The sequence below is a fragment of the Pangasianodon hypophthalmus genome, chromosome 10 (assembly GCF_027358585.1).
Source record: "Pangasianodon hypophthalmus isolate fPanHyp1 chromosome 10, fPanHyp1.pri, whole genome shotgun sequence".
NCBI classification, from domain to species: Eukaryota; Metazoa; Chordata; class Actinopteri; order Siluriformes; family Pangasiidae; genus Pangasianodon; species Pangasianodon hypophthalmus.
Genome location: NC_069719.1, coordinates 2,093,797 through 2,116,633, shown reverse-complemented (window position 1 = coordinate 2,116,633; position 22,837 = coordinate 2,093,797). Strand labels below are relative to the sequence as shown.

Genomic DNA, 22,837 nt, shown 5'->3' with positions numbered 1-22,837 from the left:
TACTTTTTTTACTCTACAGCTACGACAATTCCGATATCTCCGACTTTCAAACTGCAAAACTACTGAAAATACTCAATTTCAAAGTTTATTTCTTTATTTGTTTACGTATGTATGCAGTTAACGAAATTCTGAAAGTCACCCTCAGCACTCCTGCTTCCGTCTATAGTTCAGTCTTCTGAGTTTTAAACTCAGACACCAGAAAAGAGCGAGCACGTCCTGGAGTGTCTGCTGTCACACACCATCTTCAGATATTTAGCTTAACTGCCTCTCACCTGGTGCGTGATTGTGCCTCTCTCTCTCTCTCTCTCTCTCTCTCTCTCTCTCTCTCCCTTTCCATCTCTCCCTCTCTCTCTCCTTTTCCATCTCTCCCTCTCTCTCTCTCTCTCTCACTCTCCTTTTCCATCTCTCCCTCTCTCTCTCCTTTTCCATCTCTCCCTCTCTCTCTCTCTCCCTCTCTCCAGACTAATTAAATCAAGAATTCTGGTTTATTTTAATTTTTACAAGAGTATGAAGGATGTGGAGATGTTTAAAGCAATGTGGTGTTGTGAGGAGGCTCTGTGCTCTGTAGTGGAGGAAGAACTTTGTTTTGTACCAGCATTAGACCGATAGAAACATCACAACTACATACTCCAACTGTTCACCGTTATGTTTAGCCTAACTTATTTAAATGCCTTTTTAAAAAATATAAACAAAAGTTTTTATTCATTGAGTCACCCTGATCTTATTGTGTAAAATGTGACTCTCTCTCTCTCTCTCTCTCCCTCTCTCTCTCTCTTTCTCTCTCATGCATGGCCTTTTCATCCTGCTCTGCTTTGTGTTTGTACTATCACAAACAGACACACATTTTGACTTTTCATTTTCACATTTTTTGAATGTAAAGGGGATTTCTAAAGGTTAAAAGGACAAGACGGACTGAAACCTTTTTAATTATACATCATACATATTTTCCTCTCTCTGTCCTCATGCTATGTGTGATAAATATCAATGAACAGCCACGCACAACCTAACTATATACAGAGCTTTTACAATCTGAATAGTTAAGCTTGTTTCTAGTTAAATTAGTGAACTACATCCATTTGGGTTGCAAATGACTATTTAATGGTACTCTTATTTTAAGTATGCTGCTAGTTAAACTAGTTAAAGCAAATGTTTGACTAAATAATGAGAACGCTAGCTAAGCTTCTTTGTGGACTGGATGACTGAGTGAAATATTCTGGAAAGATTCAGTTTAAAACCAAGCAATCGTAAAGAAAAGGTGAGGAGTCTGAAGACAGTCTGTAGATTGTTTACTGCTGTGCCACAGCTGCATCATGTGACCTTCGCAGTGTCAACAATCCCATAAGTCTGTTCACTGCACTAGAGAAAACATGAATGTTTACACACACAAACTATCCAAAGTAGACACTCTGACCCAGAAAAGTCATTTACAAATGTAAGTGACTCACCAGAGGAGTCATTTTCAAATTTAATCAACTCACCAGAGGAGTCATTTAAAATTCTAACTGACTCGCTGAAGAAGCTGTTTACAAATGTAAGTGAATCACTTGAGGAGTTACATACAGATGTAGGTGAACAACCCCTTAGGTCAGTCACTTACATTTATGAGTGACTCCTCTCATCAGTGAATGACCATAGGAGTCATTTGTTTGTGACCCATCGGATGAATTATTTATAAATCTAAGTGACTCACTCACATTTATAAATGAAAGGAAAATACTGGAAGAGTTGTTTATAAATATAAGTGACTCAGTGGAGAAGTTATTTACAAATGTAAGTGAATTACCAGAGTGGCCATTTACAAATATAAGTGACTCACCCGATTAGTCATTAAAAAAATGTAAGTGATGCACCGGAAGAGTCATTTATAAATGAGCAACTCACTCAAGGAGTCATTTATAAATGTAGTTGAATCAATCAAGGAGTCATTTACAAATATAAGTGAATAAGCAGAGGAGTTGTTTATAGATATACAGTCAGGTCCATAAGTATTTGGACAGTGACTCAATTTTCATAATTTTGGATCTGTACACCACCACAGTGGATTTGAAAAGAAGCAATCAAGATGTGATTGAAGTGTAGACTTTCAGCTTTAAAGAGTCTCTCCATTTTCACAGATTCAAAAGTAATTGAACAATTGACTGATAAGCACTTTCATGGCCAGGTGTGGCCTGTTTCCTAGTTATATCATGATAAGGAGAAAAAAGGTCTGGAGTTGATTCCAAGTGCTGAATTTGCATTTGGTAGCTGTTCAAGGGAGGTCCAAAGAGGTGTTGATGCAAGTGAAGGAGGCCATCATTAGGCTGAAAAAACACAACAGTCCTATCAGAGATAGCAGAAACTTTAGGAGTGGCCAAATCAACAATTTGGTACATTCTTGAAAAGAAGGAATGCACTAGTGAGCTCAGCAACACCAAAAGGCCTGGAAGACCGTGGAAGACAACTAAAGTGGATGATTGCAGAATTCTGTCCTTGTTGAAGAAAAACCCCTTCACAACATCTAGCCAAGTCAAGAACAATCTCAAGGAGGTCAGTGTATTATTGTCAAAGTCTACAATCAAGAGACGCCTTCCTGAACGCAAATATAGACCTTTCACCTCAAGATGAAAACCACTGATAACAGTCAAGAACAGAAAGGCCAGATTAGAGTTTGCTCTAAAAAAGCCTGAGCAGTTCTGATGCAAGATTAACTTGTGGGAAGAGAAGAGTATAAAGAAAGGAAAGGAAGGGCTCATGATCCAAAGCAAACCACATCATCTGTCAAACATGGTGGAGGCAGTGTTATGGCATGGGCGTGTATGGCTACCAATGGAACTGGGTAACTGGTGTTTATTGATGATGTGACTGCTGATAGAAGTAGCAGGATGAATTCTGAAGTGTATAGAACTATACTTTCTGCTCAGATTGAGGCAAATGCTGCAAAACTGATAGGACGGCGCTTCACAATACAGATGGATAATGATCCTAAACATACCGTGAAAGCAACCCAAGAGCTTCTTAAGGCAAAGAAATTAAATGTTCTTAAATGGCCGAGTCAGTCACCTGACCTCAACCCAATTGAGCTGCTTTTCACTTACTGAAGACAAAACTGAAGGCAGAAAGAGCCACAAACAAGCAGCAGCTGAAGGCGGCTGCAGTAAAGACCTGGCAAAGCAGCTCAAGGGAGGAAACTCAGCATGGGATGATGTTTATGGGCTCCAGACTTCAGGCAGTCATTGACTGCAAAGGATTTGCATCCAAGTATTAAAAATAATCCCAATATTTATAATTGTTAGTTTGTCCAACTACTTTTGAGCCTGTTTTTTAAACCCCTTGAATTAAGCTGAAAGTCTACACTTCAATCACATCTTGATTGCTTCATTTCAAATCCATTGTGGTGGAGTACAGAGACAAAATTACCAAAATTGTGTCACTGTCCAATCAATCATCTCATAGGTATCCGACTCTATTTACTGAAAAGACTTATTTGCGTTTGTAGATGATCAGAAGTAATTCTTTAGGGAAAATTAAGTTAAACCCCATAGCAGGTTTAACTAGCTTTTGTGGCTAACTTATAGTTAGTTTTAGTTAGCAAACACTAGTGTGGTTGTGTATGTACTGAACCCAATGTGTTGAGAGGTTCATTTTTATTTACAATGCTCAGCAACAGGGAGAAAGACACACACATTTTTCAAATCCAAAGCTGAAGAAATGTATAAAAATAAAACAACATGGAAGATAATACTAAAAAGCGGGAACATGTGGGCAGCCTATGATTCGGACCTGCAGACGAGTTAAGCAGATATTGAGTGTTAAAGCATGTGGGTGGACGCAGGAGTGTGAAAGAAAAGGAGAAGGATGAAGATGTAGTGCATTAAACGAATCTCCAACCCCAGCTCTCTCACATGAACACAATTACAGCAGCCATGATGAAAAAGAGAAGCAGCAGGATTATTACTGCAGTCCTCATTAAACCCACATCACACTGAACACTGTACGCAATAACGACTTCATACAGAGCCAACATAAAAGGTTCATTAACTCAGCTTGCTTAACAAGACATGTGCTTAACGAAATGTGTTTAAAGAGACATCTCAACCCACAAAATGAAACATAACACATACGATAATTAGTAGTCCTTCACTGGCATTGAGAAGTTCTCCACATGTTCCACATAAACAGATAAAAAAAACATAAATAAATGGTGAAGTTTTCTATAAGGATAGTTTTATTTAAAATCTATGGAAGGAGTCTCCAGTGTCAGAGCTTTGCAACAGTCCGAGGTAAAAGCTGTAAGTTTTAACTTTAAACTTTTAAGTTTAAGTTTTTCAGCGTCTTCAGGACAGAGAAGTTTACACGACATGCTGCATGACAAGCTGCAGTTTTTTTGTCTTATTATCTTCAACTAACTTGACTCGTATTCCACAGCACTAAATGTAACTCTAAATGGTTAAAAAATACAGTGTGTCATTTTTTAATGAATAAAAATGGTAAACATTGGAAAATTAAAATACATCACCACAACCGATGTTTAATTCCTTACGTAGTCTATATTTATATTCATTTTCAGTTGGAAACTTGCAAATGTAAACTGTTTATTTAAAATGATTGTTTATGTTTCGCCCATATAAGGGTATAAATGTAAGGAAATCACTCGAGAAGTCATTTACAAAAGTATGTGAATCACTGCAGGAGTCATTCAGAAAGGTAAATTATTTTACTGCAGGAGTTGTTTAGAAATGTAAGTAGAGTCATTTACAGGTTTTGGTGAATCATTCGAGGAGTTATTTACAAATTAATCATAAATTATATAATTGTTTTTTTAGAAAAGATGATTTCCGAACATTAAAAAAGTGTTTAATTTTGAGTAGACATGAAGATTCGACTCTTTTGTCTTTTTTATGACTCAGTATCTGTGTAAGCTGTCCGACACCACATAGGCTTTTAATATTGCTCAGTGTGTGTTCCTGCTGGAATGAACTCTAGTAAGAACACTTCTTTCAAACACTAGCATTAGGGACGGAGCCAAGACTCGAGGCAATCTGCTTTTCACTGGCAGATAAAAGTCCATCAGTCGGTTCTCCTCCTTTATCCACTCCCACTCCATCTCTGTTCCTAAAGGAAATGGTTCATGAAATAGAGCCTCTGAACCCTGAGGGATTGGAGCCAATAACCATCGACAAGAACACTCACTCACTGATCTGTACTGTTAGTGAAGGATCGGCTAAACACTCTCACCTCAGAGGGCTTAACGTTACAAAAGTTAACTTTTTTATATAAAACACACAGAACATTAAAACACTTCACTGTAAAGTAAAATATAAAAAACACACATGAAATGAAAACAAACTGAAATGTAATGTTGCTGTTTTTCTCTCTTTCTGTAACTCTTTCTTTTTGTTTCTCTCTCTCTCTCTCTCTCTCTCTCTCTCTCTCTGTGTGTTTGTCTGGCTTCCTCTGTCTCTTTCTGCATCTCTGTCTCCATCTCTCTCTCACTGTCTCTCTCTCCATTTCTTTCATCTCTTTCTCACTGTCAGTCTCTCCGTCTGTGTGTGCAGCTCTCTCCCTCTGTCTCTCCCTCTGTCTCTCTCTCTCCATCTTTCTCACCATCAGTCTCTCCCTTTGTCTATCTATGTCTCTCTCTCTCTGTGTCTATCTCTTTTGGTCTGTCTGTCTGTATGTCTGTCTCAGTCTCTCTTCCTCTGTCTCTTCCCTGTCTCCCTTTCACATTCCCTCCATCTCTCTCTCTCTCTCTCTCTCTCTCTCCATCGCTTTGTCCCTGAAAGATGCATGAGGATGATTCCACTTGGCTGCAAAAACTCAGCAGTGGAACATGTCCAGTCTTTTTATGGACAGGTTTTTACGTTTCTTAACTGAGATGAAAGCCTCAATATGAGTTTGAAATGTAAGCATGGAGATAGCAGCTCCACTGTCTTTGCCAGCACCGAAAGCCTGAGATGTTTTGAGTGCGGAGACATAAAAAGTTAAAAAGTTGAGCTGCCGGGGAGCTCAGGGGGCGACACGGCCGAGATACGGTGCCAGCAGAGCGGAGACAGTCAGCAGGAGAGCACCAGGACCAGAGCTCGAGGCTAATAACTCCCAGAACACTGACATGGTGGAGTCTGAGAGGGAAGAGGTCAGTGCTGAGCCCAACAGTAATGCTAATGATGCTAACACTGTAAACAATGCTGACATTACTGTTTAAAATCGTACAAATGCTGATTTAACGCTGGTGCCAGCCAAGTCAAGAAACTTGGCAAGGATAGAAAAAACTGTTGAAGAAAAAACATGGAAAGAGCACAATGAAAAATCAGTAACCAGTGTAACGTCAGAGAGAGAAAGGCCAGAGTGCAGTACAGGAGCTACAGGAGAACATCTCACACACATGGAGGAGGGTGAGATCTCCTCAGATGAGACGAGTTACTCTGACTGCTCAGGTGTGTCAGAAACACGGCCAGATGACATGTACTCCATCACACACATCAACCGGGTTTGAGAACGGACAAAAAAGGAATGTATCACTGTCGAGTTATCTCCCGGCCATGTCCATGTCTGTGAAGTCAGAACAACACATCACCAAGAAAGAGAATCTGAAATGGACAAAAGACTCTTCTAAGTTAGTTATGGACAGAATCTATCTGGCACTCTTTCTGATGTTCTGATCTTCTCACTGTCTTCTTCTTCTTCTCACTGTTTTCCTCACTACAACATCACAAGTCAAATGTGCTCAGAGACAATGGCATCATCCAGACGTCTGCTGGAAACACTCAGTATGGGTGCTGCTCGGAGGAGCCGGAGACATGAGACACTGAGAGACTGGACGTCGTGGCATGTTGAACGAACGTGGACAACGGACAATGAACGTGGAATATGAGTGTGGAATCAGCATGCCCCTGTATCCTGAGGAAATACTGAACAAATACATGGATGGTGTGGTTTCTTCGTTTCTTTAGAAAGTCTCCATGCTTAAAATAAAAAAATTTAAACACTACTTCCAGCAAAATGGGATGAATTCATATAAATAAGTGTAAATTTGAATGAAAACTGAAGCCACAGTTAAATCCACTGAAACAGCAAGATTATAGAAGACATTTTATTTATTGCTAAAATATTGTTGCTGTCCAAACTAACCAGTGATACGCAGTGCCTGAAGTTTGATGTCAATTAGAGCAGCTACTGATTCCAAACCCTAAAATATCCAGTTTGAGATGTTTCACTCTTAATCTGCTCCAAGATGTATCAGTGATCCAATCTGGTCCAAGATGTTCTCACTCAGAGCAGCAGCCTTTCATCATGAAAACCACACTGTACTCTGCTAGCTCCGCCCCTTTTCTCTGCCATCTCTGTCTATCTGCTTCGGTCTGTCTGTCCATCCATCCAGCTTTGTCTTCATCTGTCTTTCTTTGCCCAGCCATCTTCCCTTCTTTTTGTCTGTCTTTCCTTCCTTCATTCCTTCCTTCTTTCCATCTTTCCTTCCTTCTTTCCGTCTTTCCTTCCTTCCGATTTTCTGTCTTCCTTCCATCTGTCTGCCTCTCCTTCCTAGCTTCAGTCTGTCTGTCTTTCCTTCCTTCCTTCCTTTCCATCTTTCCTTCCTTCCTTCCTTCTTTCTTTCTCTCTTTCCTTCCTTCCATCCTTCCTTCCAAGTATCCTTCCAAGTTTCTGTGCTTCATTCTTTCTCTCTATCCACCTGTCTTCCCTTCCTTCCTTTTGTCTGTCTGTCATTAAAGACTGGATTTTTGAAGACAGAAAATATTTTACATGTATTTGTTTACACAGAACTTTTTTTGCTAGATTGTGTGTGTGTGTGTGTGTGTTGCTTCTCGAGATGTAACTAAATGTCAGTAAATAACGAAGCTCCTTTATCGGTATTCTAATCACACCACAGATTCAGGGTTCACACTGCACTAAGTGACACAGCTGGGGAAACTTGCCTGAATCTGATTCTCTGTCAGAGATTCAGGTCACTGATCCATTTCCACTGTCTCTCTCTTATTCTGTCTCTCTCTCTCTCTCTCTCTCTCTCTCTCTCTCTCTCTCAGTGTCTGTCTCTTTTCCTCTGTCTCTTTCATTCTGCCTCATTGTCTGTCTCCATCTGTCTCACTCTCTGTGTCTCTACCTCTGTCTGTCAGTCTCTCTCTCAATTTAATTCAATTCAAGTCTCTCTCCATCTCTCTCTCTATCTCTATCTCTCTACCACTTTTTTGTTTCTCTCTTTCTTTCTGTCTCTCTCTATCTCTGTGAGGAAGTAAAGAAAAGTTACAAAGTGTGTCACAAAATTAAAGAGTAAAATAGGATTAAAATAAAGTGAATTATAAAATAGAATAAAAAAGGAAAAATCATTTAAAACATACATCTCTCTTTTTGTCTCTCTTCATCTCTGTCTCTCTCTCTCTTTCTGTCTCTTTTCTGTATCTCTCTTTGTGTCAGAGTCTTTCTTTCTGTCTCTCTCTCATAGAGCTGTATGTGTTCACAGTGTGTATGTATGTGTGTGTGTGTGTGTGTGTGTGTGTGTGAGAGAGAGAGAGAGAGAGAGAAAGACAAAGAGAAAGATATATGAATACCCAAGGCCACAAGGAAACACACACAACTGCTGAACACTGAGTGTGTGAAAGTAATTTTAATGTGAATTTCTCTGTGATAACAGTCAAAATGCTGCTGCTGCTTTCTCTCTCTCTCTCTCTCTCTCTCTCTCTCACACACATATTAGCATATTAAATACACTCTGTAAAAAACTGATAGTACTGGAGTAGCAGTGTGAAATGTAACACCTGCACATGTAGTTCCCAGTTAGTGTGTTACTCGTCCCTACAGCGAATCACAGCCGTGCTGATATTCAGTACTGCAGCACTGCTGCTTGTGGGATGTTGCTTAAGCGACATTCAGCAGCCAGTCGGCTCTCTCTCTGAACATCACTCTCATCTTCACACACGCTGGATTTTAGCTGATGATTTGTTGAATTTTGAACTAGCAGTCTACCCGAGTTTATTCCCATCTCACAGTGTGTGATTCCATGAGATACTCTGGGTCCAAGGAAGGAAGGAAGGAAGCATGACAGAAAGAAAGAAAGAAAGAAACAAAGAAACAAAGAAAGAAAGAAAGAAAGAAAGAAGTGTGAACTGTAATGATTAGATATGTCATGTTGTTGATAAAGATGAAAAAACATTGAGTATCAGTTGATTTGCTGCTTTGTGATAGACTATTATACACTTGATAAACGTGTGATTAGTGATGGACGTGTGATTAATGATAGATGAGATTAGTGATAGATGTGATTTATGATAGATGAGATTAGTGATATATGTGTGATTAGTGATGGACGTGTGATTAATGATAGACGTGTGATTAGTGATAGATGTGATTTATGATAGATGAGATTAGTGATATATGTGTGATTAGTGATGGACGTGTGATTAATGATAGACGTGTGATTAGTGATAGATGTGATTTATGATAGATGAGATTAGTGATATATGTGTGATTAGTGATGGACGTGTGATTAATGATAGACGTGTGATTAGTGATAGATGTGATTTATGATAGATGAGATTAGTGATATATGTGTGATTAGTGATGGACGTGTGATTAATGATAGACGTGTGATTAGTGATAGATGTGATTTATGATAGATGAGATTAGTGATATATGTGTGATTAGTGATGGACGTGTGATTAATGATAGACGTGTGATTAGTGATAGATGTGATTTATGATAGACGGGTGATTAGTGATAGATGCGTGATTTGTGTCCAAAACATGTCCAAACACCTCGTCATCATGATCACTGACGAAAAAGAAAAACACACACAGCAGAAAAACATAAACTCACCAACAACGTCTTTTGAATTTTTGTCCATCTTTCAAAGAAGTTACATCCAACAAACTCAAACCCCCTCTGTTCCGTTTCTCTCCATTTTCTACAACAGGAAGTAAAACAGGAAGTAGTCATCACTGCCTCTCCAGCAGTGGGCGGTGTGGAGAATAGAACACTTCACACACACACACACACACACACACACACACACACACACACACAGAGGTGTATACTACACGAAAAATGAATATTAAACAAATCCTCCTGTTGTTTATATTGTTTTATTGTATTATATTTATTTAATTTATTGTCCATTTATCATTTCTTTATTAATTTCATATGTTCTTTTATCCATTTATCAAACAAAAAGAAAGAGAAAGAAAAGAAACAATGAAAAATCTATCTGTCTGTCTGTCTGTTGGTCTATCTATCTATCTATCTATCTATCTATCTATCTATCTATCTATTTATTGCTATTACGCTTCACTGAAGACAACACGATTTCCTGAACTTCCTTAACTGAATTTCCTCAATGACATTTGATTAACCTTATCTGGAAATGTTATTCATCTCCTGTGTGCATGTGTGTGTGTGTGTGTGTGTGTGTGTGTGTGTGTATTTAGTCACACATATTCCCAGTGTCTTTCACTAATTACTCTTATTGAAATGTTAAACTGAGATGAGAATTATTTTACAGTTATTCAAAACAGTAATCAAGTGCAAATGAGAGGAAAAGGATAAAGAGAAAGGATGATCTATCTATCTAACCATCTATCTGTCTCTTTCTGTCTTTCATTCCATAAATGTATTTGTGTCTGTTCATTTCTTTATCTGTTTATTTTCATTCATTCGTCAAGAGTGACTGCTTTATCCTGCTCAGGTTCTGGAGAATGAAGTAAAACCCACTCAGGTACGAGGAGAACATGTGAAACTCCACACAGACAGTAACTCAAGCTCATGATCGAACCCAGCAATGTTATCAATCTGTCCATCTCTCCATCCCTCTTCCACACTGTTGGGATATTGCCAATCCTTGTATATGATGCTCTTCTCCTTTGTTCTGCCTGCTTCTCCAGTGTGTGTGTGTGTTTTGTGTTTCTTCTGACACCAAACCCAATGTATTTTCTCTCTTGTGCTCTTATATGTATATATATATATATATATATATATATATATATATATATATATATATATATATATATATATATATATATAAAAGGAAGGACAACCAGTGAATCATGGGTGCCCAAGGCTCACTGGTGTGCATGAGGGGCAAAGGCTAGCCCGTCTACAGAAGAGCTACTGTAGAACAAATTGCTGATAAATTTAATGCTGGCTCTGATAGAAAGGTGTCAGAACACACAGTGCATTGCAGCTTGCTGTGTATGGGGCTGCGTAGCTACAGACCTGTCAGAGAGCCCATGCTGACCCCTGTTCACCACCAAAAGCACCTACTGTGGGCACATGAGCATCAGAACTGGACCACAGAGCAATGGAAGAAGGTGGCCTGGTCTGATGAATCAAGCTCTCTTTTACATCATGGCACACATGGCACGGTGCATGTGCGTCACTTACCTGGGAAAGAGATGGCACCAGGATGCACTGTGGGAAGAAGGCAAGCCAGTGGAGGCAGTGTGATGCTCTGGGCAATGTTCTGCTGGGAAAAATTGGGCCACCTTCTTCCATTGCTCCATGGTCCATTTCTGATGCTCACATGCCCTTTGTAGGAGCTTTTGGCAGTGGACAGGGGTCAGCACGGGCACTCTGACTGGTCTGTGGCTACGCTGTGATGCACTGTGTTTTCTGACACCTTTCTGTCAGAGCCAGCATACATTTTTTCAGCAATTTGTGCTAGAGTAGCTCTTCTGTGGGATCAGACCAGACAGACTTGCCTTCACTCCCCATGCGCATCAATAAGTCTTGGGTGCCATGACCCTGTCACCGGTTCACCGTTTGTCCTTCCTTGGACCAATTTTGGTAGGTACTAACCACTGCATACCGGGAACACTCCACAAGACCTGCTGTTTTGGAGATGCTCTGAAACAGTTGTCTAGCCATCACAATTTGGCCCTTGTCAAAGTCTCTCAGATCCTTACGCTTGCCCATGCCTAAAATATATATATATATACATTCATTTCTATAGTAACAGCTCGTTCACAGGGACTTGTACTGTGGATGCTCCACATAAACCGATTAAGAACTGTTGATGCAGTGAAGCTTTCTGTAAGAAAATGTTTATTTAACATTTATGGAAGGAGTCTCCAGTGTCAGTGCTTTGTAATGCTTTGTTTAATTTCTCGTTCCTTTATTAAATATTTTGTAGGTGCATTTTATTTATTCCTCTAGTTATATTTATTGTACTGTATGTTCTGTCTGTGATTCTGTCCATTCCACACAGAGTAACATAGAGACACTGACAGACAGACAGACAGACAGACAGACAGATAGATAGATAGATAGATCATTCTTTCTCATCATCTTTTTCCTCTCACTCATTAGTATAATTTTGATTGCTTTTTCGAATAACTGTAACATAATCCTCATTTCTGTTCTGATGCCACGTTAACATTTCAATAAAAGTAATTAGTGAAACCCACTGGGAATATGTGTGAGTAAAAACGCAATTAAATAGCGCCCACACACACACACACACACACACACACACACACACACACACACACACACACACTCTGGGATGTTAATTCTCTGTGGAGAAGGAGATGAATAACATTTCCAGATAAGGCTAATCTAATGTCATTGAAGAAATCGTGTCATCAGTGAGGCGTGATGGAGGATGTGATCGTGATGTTCAGCTCCGCCCTAAAGGATTACAAGTAATAAAAAAATAAAATGAATAAAAACCCCCAAAGCTGAAACACAACAAACAGTAATTCAACATTCTCCTTCATTTTATTATTTAACAGTGAGCCAGCTCCAGTGTGTCTTCCTGTCTGACTGAACCCTGATACCTTACACTCCTCTGTAACTATATTTACATACACACCACACTCACACAGTGAAGGTATACATCTGTGGACTAAAAGGAAAGGTTTATATAAGTCCTTGAACACACTGCAGTGTGTTCCCATGCCTCCTCCTTTACCCACACACAACTTTCACTCTATTTTAAACAAAACTTTCCTAAAGATAAAAATTCATTCTTTATGCTTGACATCAGTGACACACAAACACATAAAAATGCTGTGAGTCCTTCTTCTTTCAGAGCTACGCAACAGACAGACAGACAGACAGCTAGAGAGACACATAGACAGTCAGACAGAAAGACAGCTAGTCAGACAGAAATTCTGACAGACAGTCAGACAGAAATTCTGACAGACAGACAGACAGAAAATTGGCTTTCAGATAGAGCATGTTAAGCACAGAGTGTGTGTGTGTGTGTGTGTGTTTATCACCTTTTACTGCACTAATTTAGCCAATTTCATATTCACATTATGGATTCCATATATATTATAAAGTGAAAGAAAAATAGAACACAGCAGCTTGGGTTTAACATTCAGCAAGCACATGTGTAAACCAAAGGTCATGCTAAAGTGTGTTCGTGTTTGTTTGTGCGTGTGTGGGAGGATTCTGAATTAACACACAGTCATATGGCCACACAGAAGCCTATACACAAGGCTAACATCTAATGTTAATCTCTATCAGTCACCATCTGTCAGTAAACACACACACACACACACAAAATGTACATATTTTCATCTTTTTTATCTTAACTTTTACCATCTTTCTCTCACTCCGACCAACACACCTTACCCCGCCTCTGACTGCCACACACACACACACAATAATAGACTCTAACACACACTAATGGACTGTAACACACTAACAGACAGTAGCACACATTAATGGACTGTTTATGCACTAAAAGACACTGTAACACACACTTTAACACACACACTAACAGCCTGTAATACACAGTAAAAGACTGTAACATACACTAACAGACTATAACACACACTAACTTTAACATTCAGTAATGGACTGCAACACACAAATAGATTATAACACAGTCTAATGGACTGATAACACACACTAACACAATGTAATACACACTAACACAGGCTGTAAAACATACTATAGACTGTGTAACAGGGAATCAGGGTTCGATTCCGGAGAGGGAGCCTGAGAAACGGCTATCCAAGGAAGGCAGCAGGGGAGTGTGACGAGCAGGAGGGAGGGGCCAGGCTGTGAGGACGCACGCCTGGCACTGAGTAAGCTAATCAGTGGGAGAGAGGGATAAAGGAGTGGCTGGAGACGCCGAGGGGGGTTTTATGTTTGCCTTATGTTTAATTACAAACAGAACATAAACAGACCATAAAACACAAAACACACATGCATCTCTCTCTCTCCCCCTCGGCATCTCCAGCCGCTCCTAGACAACTAGCCAACTCAGTGCCAGGCGTGCATCCTCACAGCCTGGCTCCTTCCTCCTGCTCGTCACAGACTGTAGCACACACTAACAGACTAGAACACACACTAATAGATTGCAATACATTAACAGAGACAAACACACACACATGCTTAAAAAGAACACACTTTCATCTTTTTTTTTTTAATGTACACTTTCACCATATTCCTCATGCTAAAATGTATGTTTTGGCTGTAAAAACACCATTCAAGGCCAATATTAAATGTATTAATATAACACTATTAATTAATTAATAATATCATCCTTTTAAAGTGCAGAAGCTTTTTTTCCATAGAGAGGACATCAGAGGAGACGCAGCTTAATCCCAGACATCGCTTATCTCGACGAGGCAAGTTTTTATGGATAAAATTCTGAGTAAACTTGAAGTGAGCTGTAAGCATAGCAGATGAGCGCTCAGTCAGATTATCCTTCTAACCTGGGGCACATTTTCTTTACAGGAGAGCTCATCAAATTAACACAAACACTGGCATTATTTTATTAATTTGACAAATCAAACTACTGAATTAAAGGGAGATCAAAACCCATGCATCCCGCACACACACACACACACACACACTACAATTTCATGATCTTGATTGAGTATCTCATGGTTTCATTAAGTCATGCACGCCATGGTTATAACAGTAACCATGTTATAAAATAATAAAATGTGCAATACCATGATGTGCTGGATCAAGTGCTATTCTATGTGCTGCTGAATGATGAGTGTGGAAGCCATTTTGTTCAATTAAACCAGTGATTAATGTAATAATTTCAACTAATACTATTCATTCTTATATTGACAATATACTATACTTCTATTAGATTTATTTCAATGCTCACCATCCTCTCATTTATATATCATCATATTGGCCTTTTTTTAAAAAAAATATATATATTTTTAAATTGTCTCTTGGTTTTTCATATTATATTTGATAGTACTTTTCCATCATTTGTCCGCATTTTCTATCCCTGTTTTTTTTTCTGGTTTAAAGGAGTTTAAAGGTGGTGATCTAGACACTGTTAAAAACCCATGATTTTAATAATCTGAATGTGAAGCTCCAAAAATCCGCTTCAGCAGCTGCGTAACCCGACTCTGAATACCAGCAACTTTCCTCACGTAAAGATTGATGTAACTTCTGGACTTAAGTTTGGACTTAACTCTGAATACTGCTCTGTGAGAACATCTGCACATGCACTGTACTTGATGTCGTTTTTATTAATCACATGATTCTACACTTTATTGAATGTATATAAATGGATTCCACACCACTGCATCTCCATCTTTCATTTTCTCTTTTTTCAATTCCTCCATTTCTCTCTTTGTGCAGTGGAGCATTATGGGATTGCTGGAGGCATCGACTCACTTAATGTGATCAAAGCCTATTAAAGCTTCAAGCCTGACACTAGCGTTCACCACACCAGCTCACTCCCACACACACACTATATAAATGAACCCATGTGTAGTATGAATATTTACCCATGATTCCACAGTGTCTTTCTAATTCTGCTGCCATATTGCGGCTTTTCATTTAATGTCACTTTAATCTGTGAAGTTAAATTTGCACACTGACACCATGTCATCACCTGACATTTACATACGGTGTTCCAAACACAGTAAAATACACAGGCTTTTAACTTCAGCTTCATTTCTTTGGGTTTTTTTTTTCAATTCCATGTTCAGTTTATCTTGTTCTGTTTGACAGTTTTCATCTGTTTATCTTTCTTTACATCTTTCTCTTATGTATCTTTTGCTCCATCCATCTGCCTCTCTATTGTTCCCTCCCTCTCTCTCTCTGTCTTTATCTTTCATTCTTTTGTTCATTTTGTTCTGTCAATTTATCTGACTTGCTGAGCAATAAAATGTGCCAAAGACTGTAAAATTGCATTTAAGGAATAATTGCAGAGGTCTGTTTTGTACATAACAGACACTGCGATTGGCTAGTGTAGCTTAGATTGACAGGTGAGAGAGGAAGACCATCCCTCCCACCCAGAGAGCACACTGCACAATAGTACAATGTGTTCTCTATTTAAAATGTTTTATTTGATGAAGGAGTATATGCATATATACATATATATATATTTCATGCAGTCCAGTATTCAGTTAAGTATTCTGTACATATCAGTATTCCACTTCAGTATTCCATACACTTCAGCATTCTGTACACATCAGTATTCCTTAAACTTCAGTATTCCATACACGTCAGTATTCTGTACACATCAGTATTCCACTTCAGTATTCCATACACTTCAGCATTCAGTACACATCAGTATTCCACATCAGTATTCCACATCAGTATTCCACATCAGTATTCCACATCAGTATTCCACTTCAGTATTCCATACACTTCAGTATTCTGTACACATCAGTATTCCATACTCTACAGTATCCTGTACATGTCAATATTCTATTCACCCTGGTATCTCATACACTCCAGTATTCCTAACCTGTCTTTATCCTCCCTCACTCAATTTTGCTCTCCATCAATCTCCATTTTTTTCTTTTCTTTTCACCTTTTGTTTCCTCTACCTCTCTATCTCTATATCTTTCATTGTTTTCTCTTTGACCTTCTGTCTGGTAATATCCTTCTATCTCTGTTTTTTCACCTCTGTGTGTGTGTGCTTTAGTCTTTTTGGACATCCATACTCTAGAATCTCTTTTTTAGATCACAATCAGTTTCTCTGGCTTTGTTTACATTTTTTTTTTTTTTGCATTTATCTTATCCCATCCTAATTGTACTTATGACTAGAAATTTCAGGTTATTTCAAAATCCTATATGGAGCACTTCATAAACACTTATATTAATATACATTATATATGTTACAAATGTTTAAACAGAGGTAAAACTTCACACTTAATCTTTATTAACAGTTATCACAAATACCAATAATGAACAAAAAAAATGTACGCACACACACACACTCTCTCTTTCTCACACATACACACACACACACACACCCTAAAGCGAGTGAAATGCCCTCTCAAATCCGAACCGAGACTAAGTCCATCAGCAAAGCTGTACTTTATCAGAGCACACACACACACACACAAACACACACAAGTGATCTGTGGCAGTTTTACGACATGAAAGCTATCAAGAACCTTTGAAGCTGAGCAAAGGCAAAACTGAACAATAACCAGTGAGAGAGAGAGAGAGAGAGAGAGAGAGAGAGAGAGAGAGAGAGAGAGAGAGAGAGAGAGAGACAGGTATGTACAAAAACAGACAGACAGATACTTTATTGCTCCTAGAGGGGATTTTTTTTTTTTTATATAGGACACAAAGGCGAGAGAATGAGAGAGACGCAAATACAGAGAGAGAGAAACAGAGACAAGCAGATAGATAGATAGAGATAGAGAGAGAGAGAGAGAAACAGAGACAGGCGGATAGATAGATAGAGAGAGAGAGAGAGAGAGAGAGAGAGAGAAACAGAGAGAAACAGAGACAGGCGGATAGATAGATAGAGAGAGATAGAGACACCAAGAGAAATAGACCAAAATGCAGAGACAGGCAGAGAGAGGTTGTAACACTACAAAACATGGAAAAGTTCAAGGGGGGTGAATACTTATTCAACACACTGTAAAACCCTAATTTGTAAATTGTGTTGAGAACCGCAGTGTGTTTTGTAGGTGAAATGTGTTTAGCCTGTTTGTGCATTCACAACATAACTTTCAGCTAAATGCTAATAACAGCATGTGATTTTTTTTTTTGGACTCTGCTGCTTTAGATCAGTGAACATACAGACACGCTAGCTGCTTTAATCTTGTGTGGATTTCCTCAAACTTGCCTTTGAGGGTTTTGACCTGTCTGTATGAGATGAGTGGAGGTTCTTTATAAAATCCCTTATTTATTTCCATGTTCCTGATCGCCTTCATCCACAGAGAGTTTCTCTCATGGCCGCGGGTCGTCTCAGATGGAGGTGTGAAACCCACACACAGAGAAAAATGACTCAGAAAGAAGAAAAGAGGAAGTAGAGGAGGCAGATCTCACATAAATATGGAGGAAAAGCTTAAAAAAGTGAAAGAGAGAGATAACATGGTGCTGTATATGCAAACAGATAAAAAAGAGTCACTAAAACTTAGCCAAATAGCTAGCTATTAGACAAACTAGCTAACAATTTGCTAGCTACTCTGCTAATCAGTGGTTAGTCATGAGGAAGTAGAGGAGGTGGATTTAAAACAAATATGGAGGAAAAGCAAAAAAACTGAGACAGAGAGGGAGAGAGAATGATACTATATATACAGACAGATTAAAAAGAGTCATTATAGTGTAGGCGATTAGCTAAACACAAACTAGCTAAAAACTTGCTATTCAGCTCATTATTTGTTAGCAAACAGGAAATAGAGGAGGTGTATTTCATGCGTAAATATAGAGGAAAGGCATAAAATAGTGAAAGAGAGAGAGATGAAATGGTGCTATATACACACACATTAAGAGGAGTCACTATAAAATAGCTGATTAGCTAGCTATTAGACAAACTAGCTAACAAGTTGCTAGCTACTCAGCTAATTAGCGGTTAGCTTATATGATTAGCGTTCTACATCAATTCACACAGAGAAATTAAAGACGTGTGACATAACTTTACAGTTTATTTTCTTAAAACTTATCTGAATGTTATTTATAAAATGAGTCATTTCTCACAGAGCATGCACACACACACACACACACACACACACACACACACACACTGACAACACTCCATCAGACAACATCAATAACCACTATCATGATGGACAGAGCTTTAAAATGGTTGATGTTAAAATTAGAACACTAAGTAGTATTGAAGGTTAGTATTGAAGTGGTGTGTGTGTGTGTTACACATCATACACAGGAGACACACACTTTCTGATCATCTGATCTTCTGTCCATCATCTCCCTGTGTTCTCTAAAATAAATCCGTCGTTATTGATGAAGAACAGAACATCAAAGTGTGCTTCATCTCCACCTCACTGATTGCGTCTGTATCTGGGATTTACAGCTCTCGTTATATGTGTGTGTGTGTGTGTGTGTGTGTGTGTATTTATGTATCTGACAACACACATATCAGCTAAACACACAGTATACACACACACGGTGTGTTATTAATGTTTTTGCTGGCAGGTAACAACCGATCACAAGTCTGTGTGTGTGTGTTCCATATCAGAAAAACATCATTACTCTGCAAACATCACTCACTTCCAGCACACACACTCACACACACACACACACACACACACACACACACACACACACTGAGCAGTAATATGATTTATGTATTGCGGGTGTAATTTCTCAAAATAAAAAATACTGTAATATTTATTAATGAGGCTGTAAAGAAGCTAAAATCAGAAAGAAGGATGGACAGAATGAAAGACAGAATGAGTGTGTGTGTGTGTGTGTGAAAGAGAGAGAGAGAGAGAGAGAGAGAGAGAGAGTGAGACAGCCATAACATTGAAATGACTGAGAGGTGAAGTGAATAACATTGATTATCTTGTTACAGTGGCACCTGTCAAGGTGTGAGATATATTAGGCAGCAAGTGACCAGTCAGTTCTCGAAGTTGATGTGCTGGAAGCAGGAAAAATGGGCAAGCGTAAGGATCTGAGAGACTTTGACAAGGGACAAATTGTGATGGCTAGACGACTGGGTCAGAGCATCTTTAAAATGGCAGGTCTTGTGGGTGTTCCCGGTATGCAGTGGTTAGTAGCTACTAAAAGTGGTCCAAGGAAGGACAACCGGTGAACTAGCGACAGGGTCATGGCACCCAAGTCTCGCTGATGCGCGTGGGGAGTGAAGGCTAGTCCGTCTGGTCCGATCCCACAGAAGAGCTATTGTAGCACAAATTGCTGATAAATTTAATGCTGGCAGAAAGGTGTCAGAACACACAGTGCATCGCAGATTGCTGTGTATGGGGCTGCTTAGCTGCAGACCAGTCAGAGTGCCCATGTTGATCCCTGTCCACCGCCGAAAGCTCCTACAAAGAGCAGAACTGGACCATGGAGCAATGGAAGAAGGTGGCCTGGTCTGATGAATCATGTTTTCTTTTACATCATGTGGGAAGAGATGGCACCAGGATGTACTATGGGAAGAAGGCAAGCTGGCGGAGGCAGTGTGATGGTCTGACCAATGTTCTGCTGGGAAACTTTGGGTCCTGGCATTAATCTGGATGTTACTTTGACACGTACCACCTACCTAAACATTGTTGCAGACCAAGTACACCGCTTCATGGCAACGGTGTTCCCTAATGGCAGTGGCCACTTTCAGCAGGATAATGCACCCTGCCACACTGCAAAAATTATTCATGACAAAGAGTTCAAGGTGTTGACTTGGCCTCCAAATTCCCCAGATCTCAATCTCATTGAGCTAAAAAGGATCTGCTGCTAACTTCTTGGTGCCAGATACCACAGCACACTTTCAGAGGTCAGTGGAGTCCATGCCTCGATGGGTCAGGGCTGTTTTGGGGAAACAGGGGGAACCCTACACAATATTAGGCAGGTGGTTTTAATGTTATGGCTGATTGGTGGAAATTCTCAGGGTTCTCATTACTCAGTCTCATTACTAGTGTTTCTTTTTGACTGCATTCTTGAATGCATGTACATTTGCTTCTATTTCATTTTTTCTGCAGTTATTTTATAACTTGCACCAAAAGTCTGTATCCAAGCTTTGGCAATACAAATGGTAATATTTGACTTTGACTTTGAGAGAGGTCTAAGGAGGTTAGACCAACTTTCATGTTAAAAACCTTACAAACATTTAAAATGTCCCGTATTAAAAGCAAACTTTCAAAAAGTAAAAACAAGCTGGTCTTCATAAACTGTACATATAGCCCTACTGACACACCATGTATCACAGAAACCCAATAAATTATTTGTCAACCTATAATAAGCAAATTCAATCTTTAGCCTTTCTGCTACTAACCGCTTGAACATTACTTCAGGATCTAAAGTGGCAAATTGTAAGCCTTTGTTCTTCCATGTTTTCCATATTACCAGTTTAGCTGTTACAATCAAATAGTTTAATAAACACATTCTACTCCTTTTTGAAGATCTACATTTCATTCCTCCAATAAATACCTTGTCAAAAAACAAATGCTCCAAATCTTCCTTTTATCCACAGAACTGACATTCCCCTTTCACTGCTGTATCCGGGTACGTCACATGTCCGTCTGTAGCTTCTGCCCCATGAATAATCCTCCACTGTAGATCAGCAGTACACTTCTCTACAGGAGGTTTATAAAGGATCCTCCACCCATCTCTTACAAGGAAGTCTGGGCTCAACAAATCTGGTTATCCTGAGACTTTCTGTCTCCTCAGTCAATCTTTATGCATGATTTTTATTGTAATGTAATACAGTGCTTTTTTGACATGCGTTTAAAAAAACTTTAATGAAGCGTCTTAAAATATGAGATGGAATCTGCAGCTTCTTCTTCCTCCCTTATTCCTGGAAACTCCATATTATTCCCCATGTGCTGCATATTCTCATGTCTCTGTCCACTGTAAATCCTGTGACCAGTTGGTAATGCATTATAAATTTCCTCCTTTAACTTTGATACAAGACATGAAGATCTCAATCCCGTCACCTCTTTAACTTCTGCAATCGATTTCCACCCTTCCTCATGTAATAAAAGACCCAGCTTTACAGTTCCATTCCTCAATCAGCATTTTTGCACACTTACAGAAGACAGCAATCTGCTTTGAATCAACGAAGTGAAACACAGTGGTTCCTCAGGAGCCCATTGTTCTAGATAGTCCACATCTGTTCTTTCAACAGTTTTCCACGTCTGCAGCGTTGATCTATAAAAGGATGCGAGCTCAGATAAGCGGACCTCCTCGAGCTTCCTAAAAAATAAGTGTTTATCAAGTCCAAAGCCACCTACTCGCCTCAGAATCTCGCTCGCAGTCTTTTCCCATACCACATCCTTATAAAAATCTCTGTGCAGCTTATATCCTGAATGCATGGATTCGATTTCTCACATCCACCAGTCCATCTTCCTATACTAGTAGGTATAATACTGCTGCTGCACAAATCCAGTACTGTCCATTCCAAAAAAAAAAATTAACTATTGTTCTTCGTATATTAGAGATCAACTCTTCTGGTGGCTCCATAACAATAGTCCTAAGGCACAAAGTAGAGGCAGTCAGATTGTTTACTACCAGAACACTTCCTCTATAAGACAATTGTGGCATTAGCCATTTCCACTTTGACATTCAACCAGACACCTTTTCCAGCAACCCCTCCCAGTTTTTCTATTGAAATTGTTCATTTCCTAAGAAAACTCCTAAGATTTTCAATCCATCTTTTCTCCACCGTAACCTTCCTAGGAGCTGTAGAACTGTAGTGGGCTCCCAATTGCCAGTAATAATCCCTCACTCCTTGTCCAATCACTCTTTGTCCCTTTTCATATAATCCAATAATTTGTGTTAAAGTTACAGTGTCTTCTTGCCCTGTAATTAAAAACTGCAATGTCACCTGCATAAGCTGATGGCTTATGGCTAATTAGGCTTTTAATTGTCCAGAGAGTGGACAGCCTTGCCTTATGCCTCTTGACACAGGTTTTGGAAAGTCGCTCTGGATAAGGGCGTCTGCCAAAAGCCATAAATGTAAATAAGCTGATAAAACCACTTTAGAACAACAATTTACATTAGGGAA

At 39.2% G+C, this 22,837-nt stretch overlaps 1 protein-coding gene across 1 annotated transcript in view; it reads right to left on the bottom strand.

Annotated features, from left to right (window-relative positions):
• grid1a (glutamate receptor, ionotropic, delta 1a) overlaps window positions 1–9,923 on the bottom strand; it is a 181,014-nt gene extending 171,091 nt beyond the window's left edge. Inside the window, exon 1 of the mRNA XM_034307825.2 lies at window positions 9,802–9,923. Coding sequence (XP_034163716.2) covers window positions 9,802–9,829 — 28 coding nt within the window. The 5' untranslated portion in view covers window positions 9,830–9,923. The remainder of the gene's footprint in view (window positions 1–9,801) is intronic.
• Window positions 9,924–22,837: the final 12,914 nt, after the last annotated feature.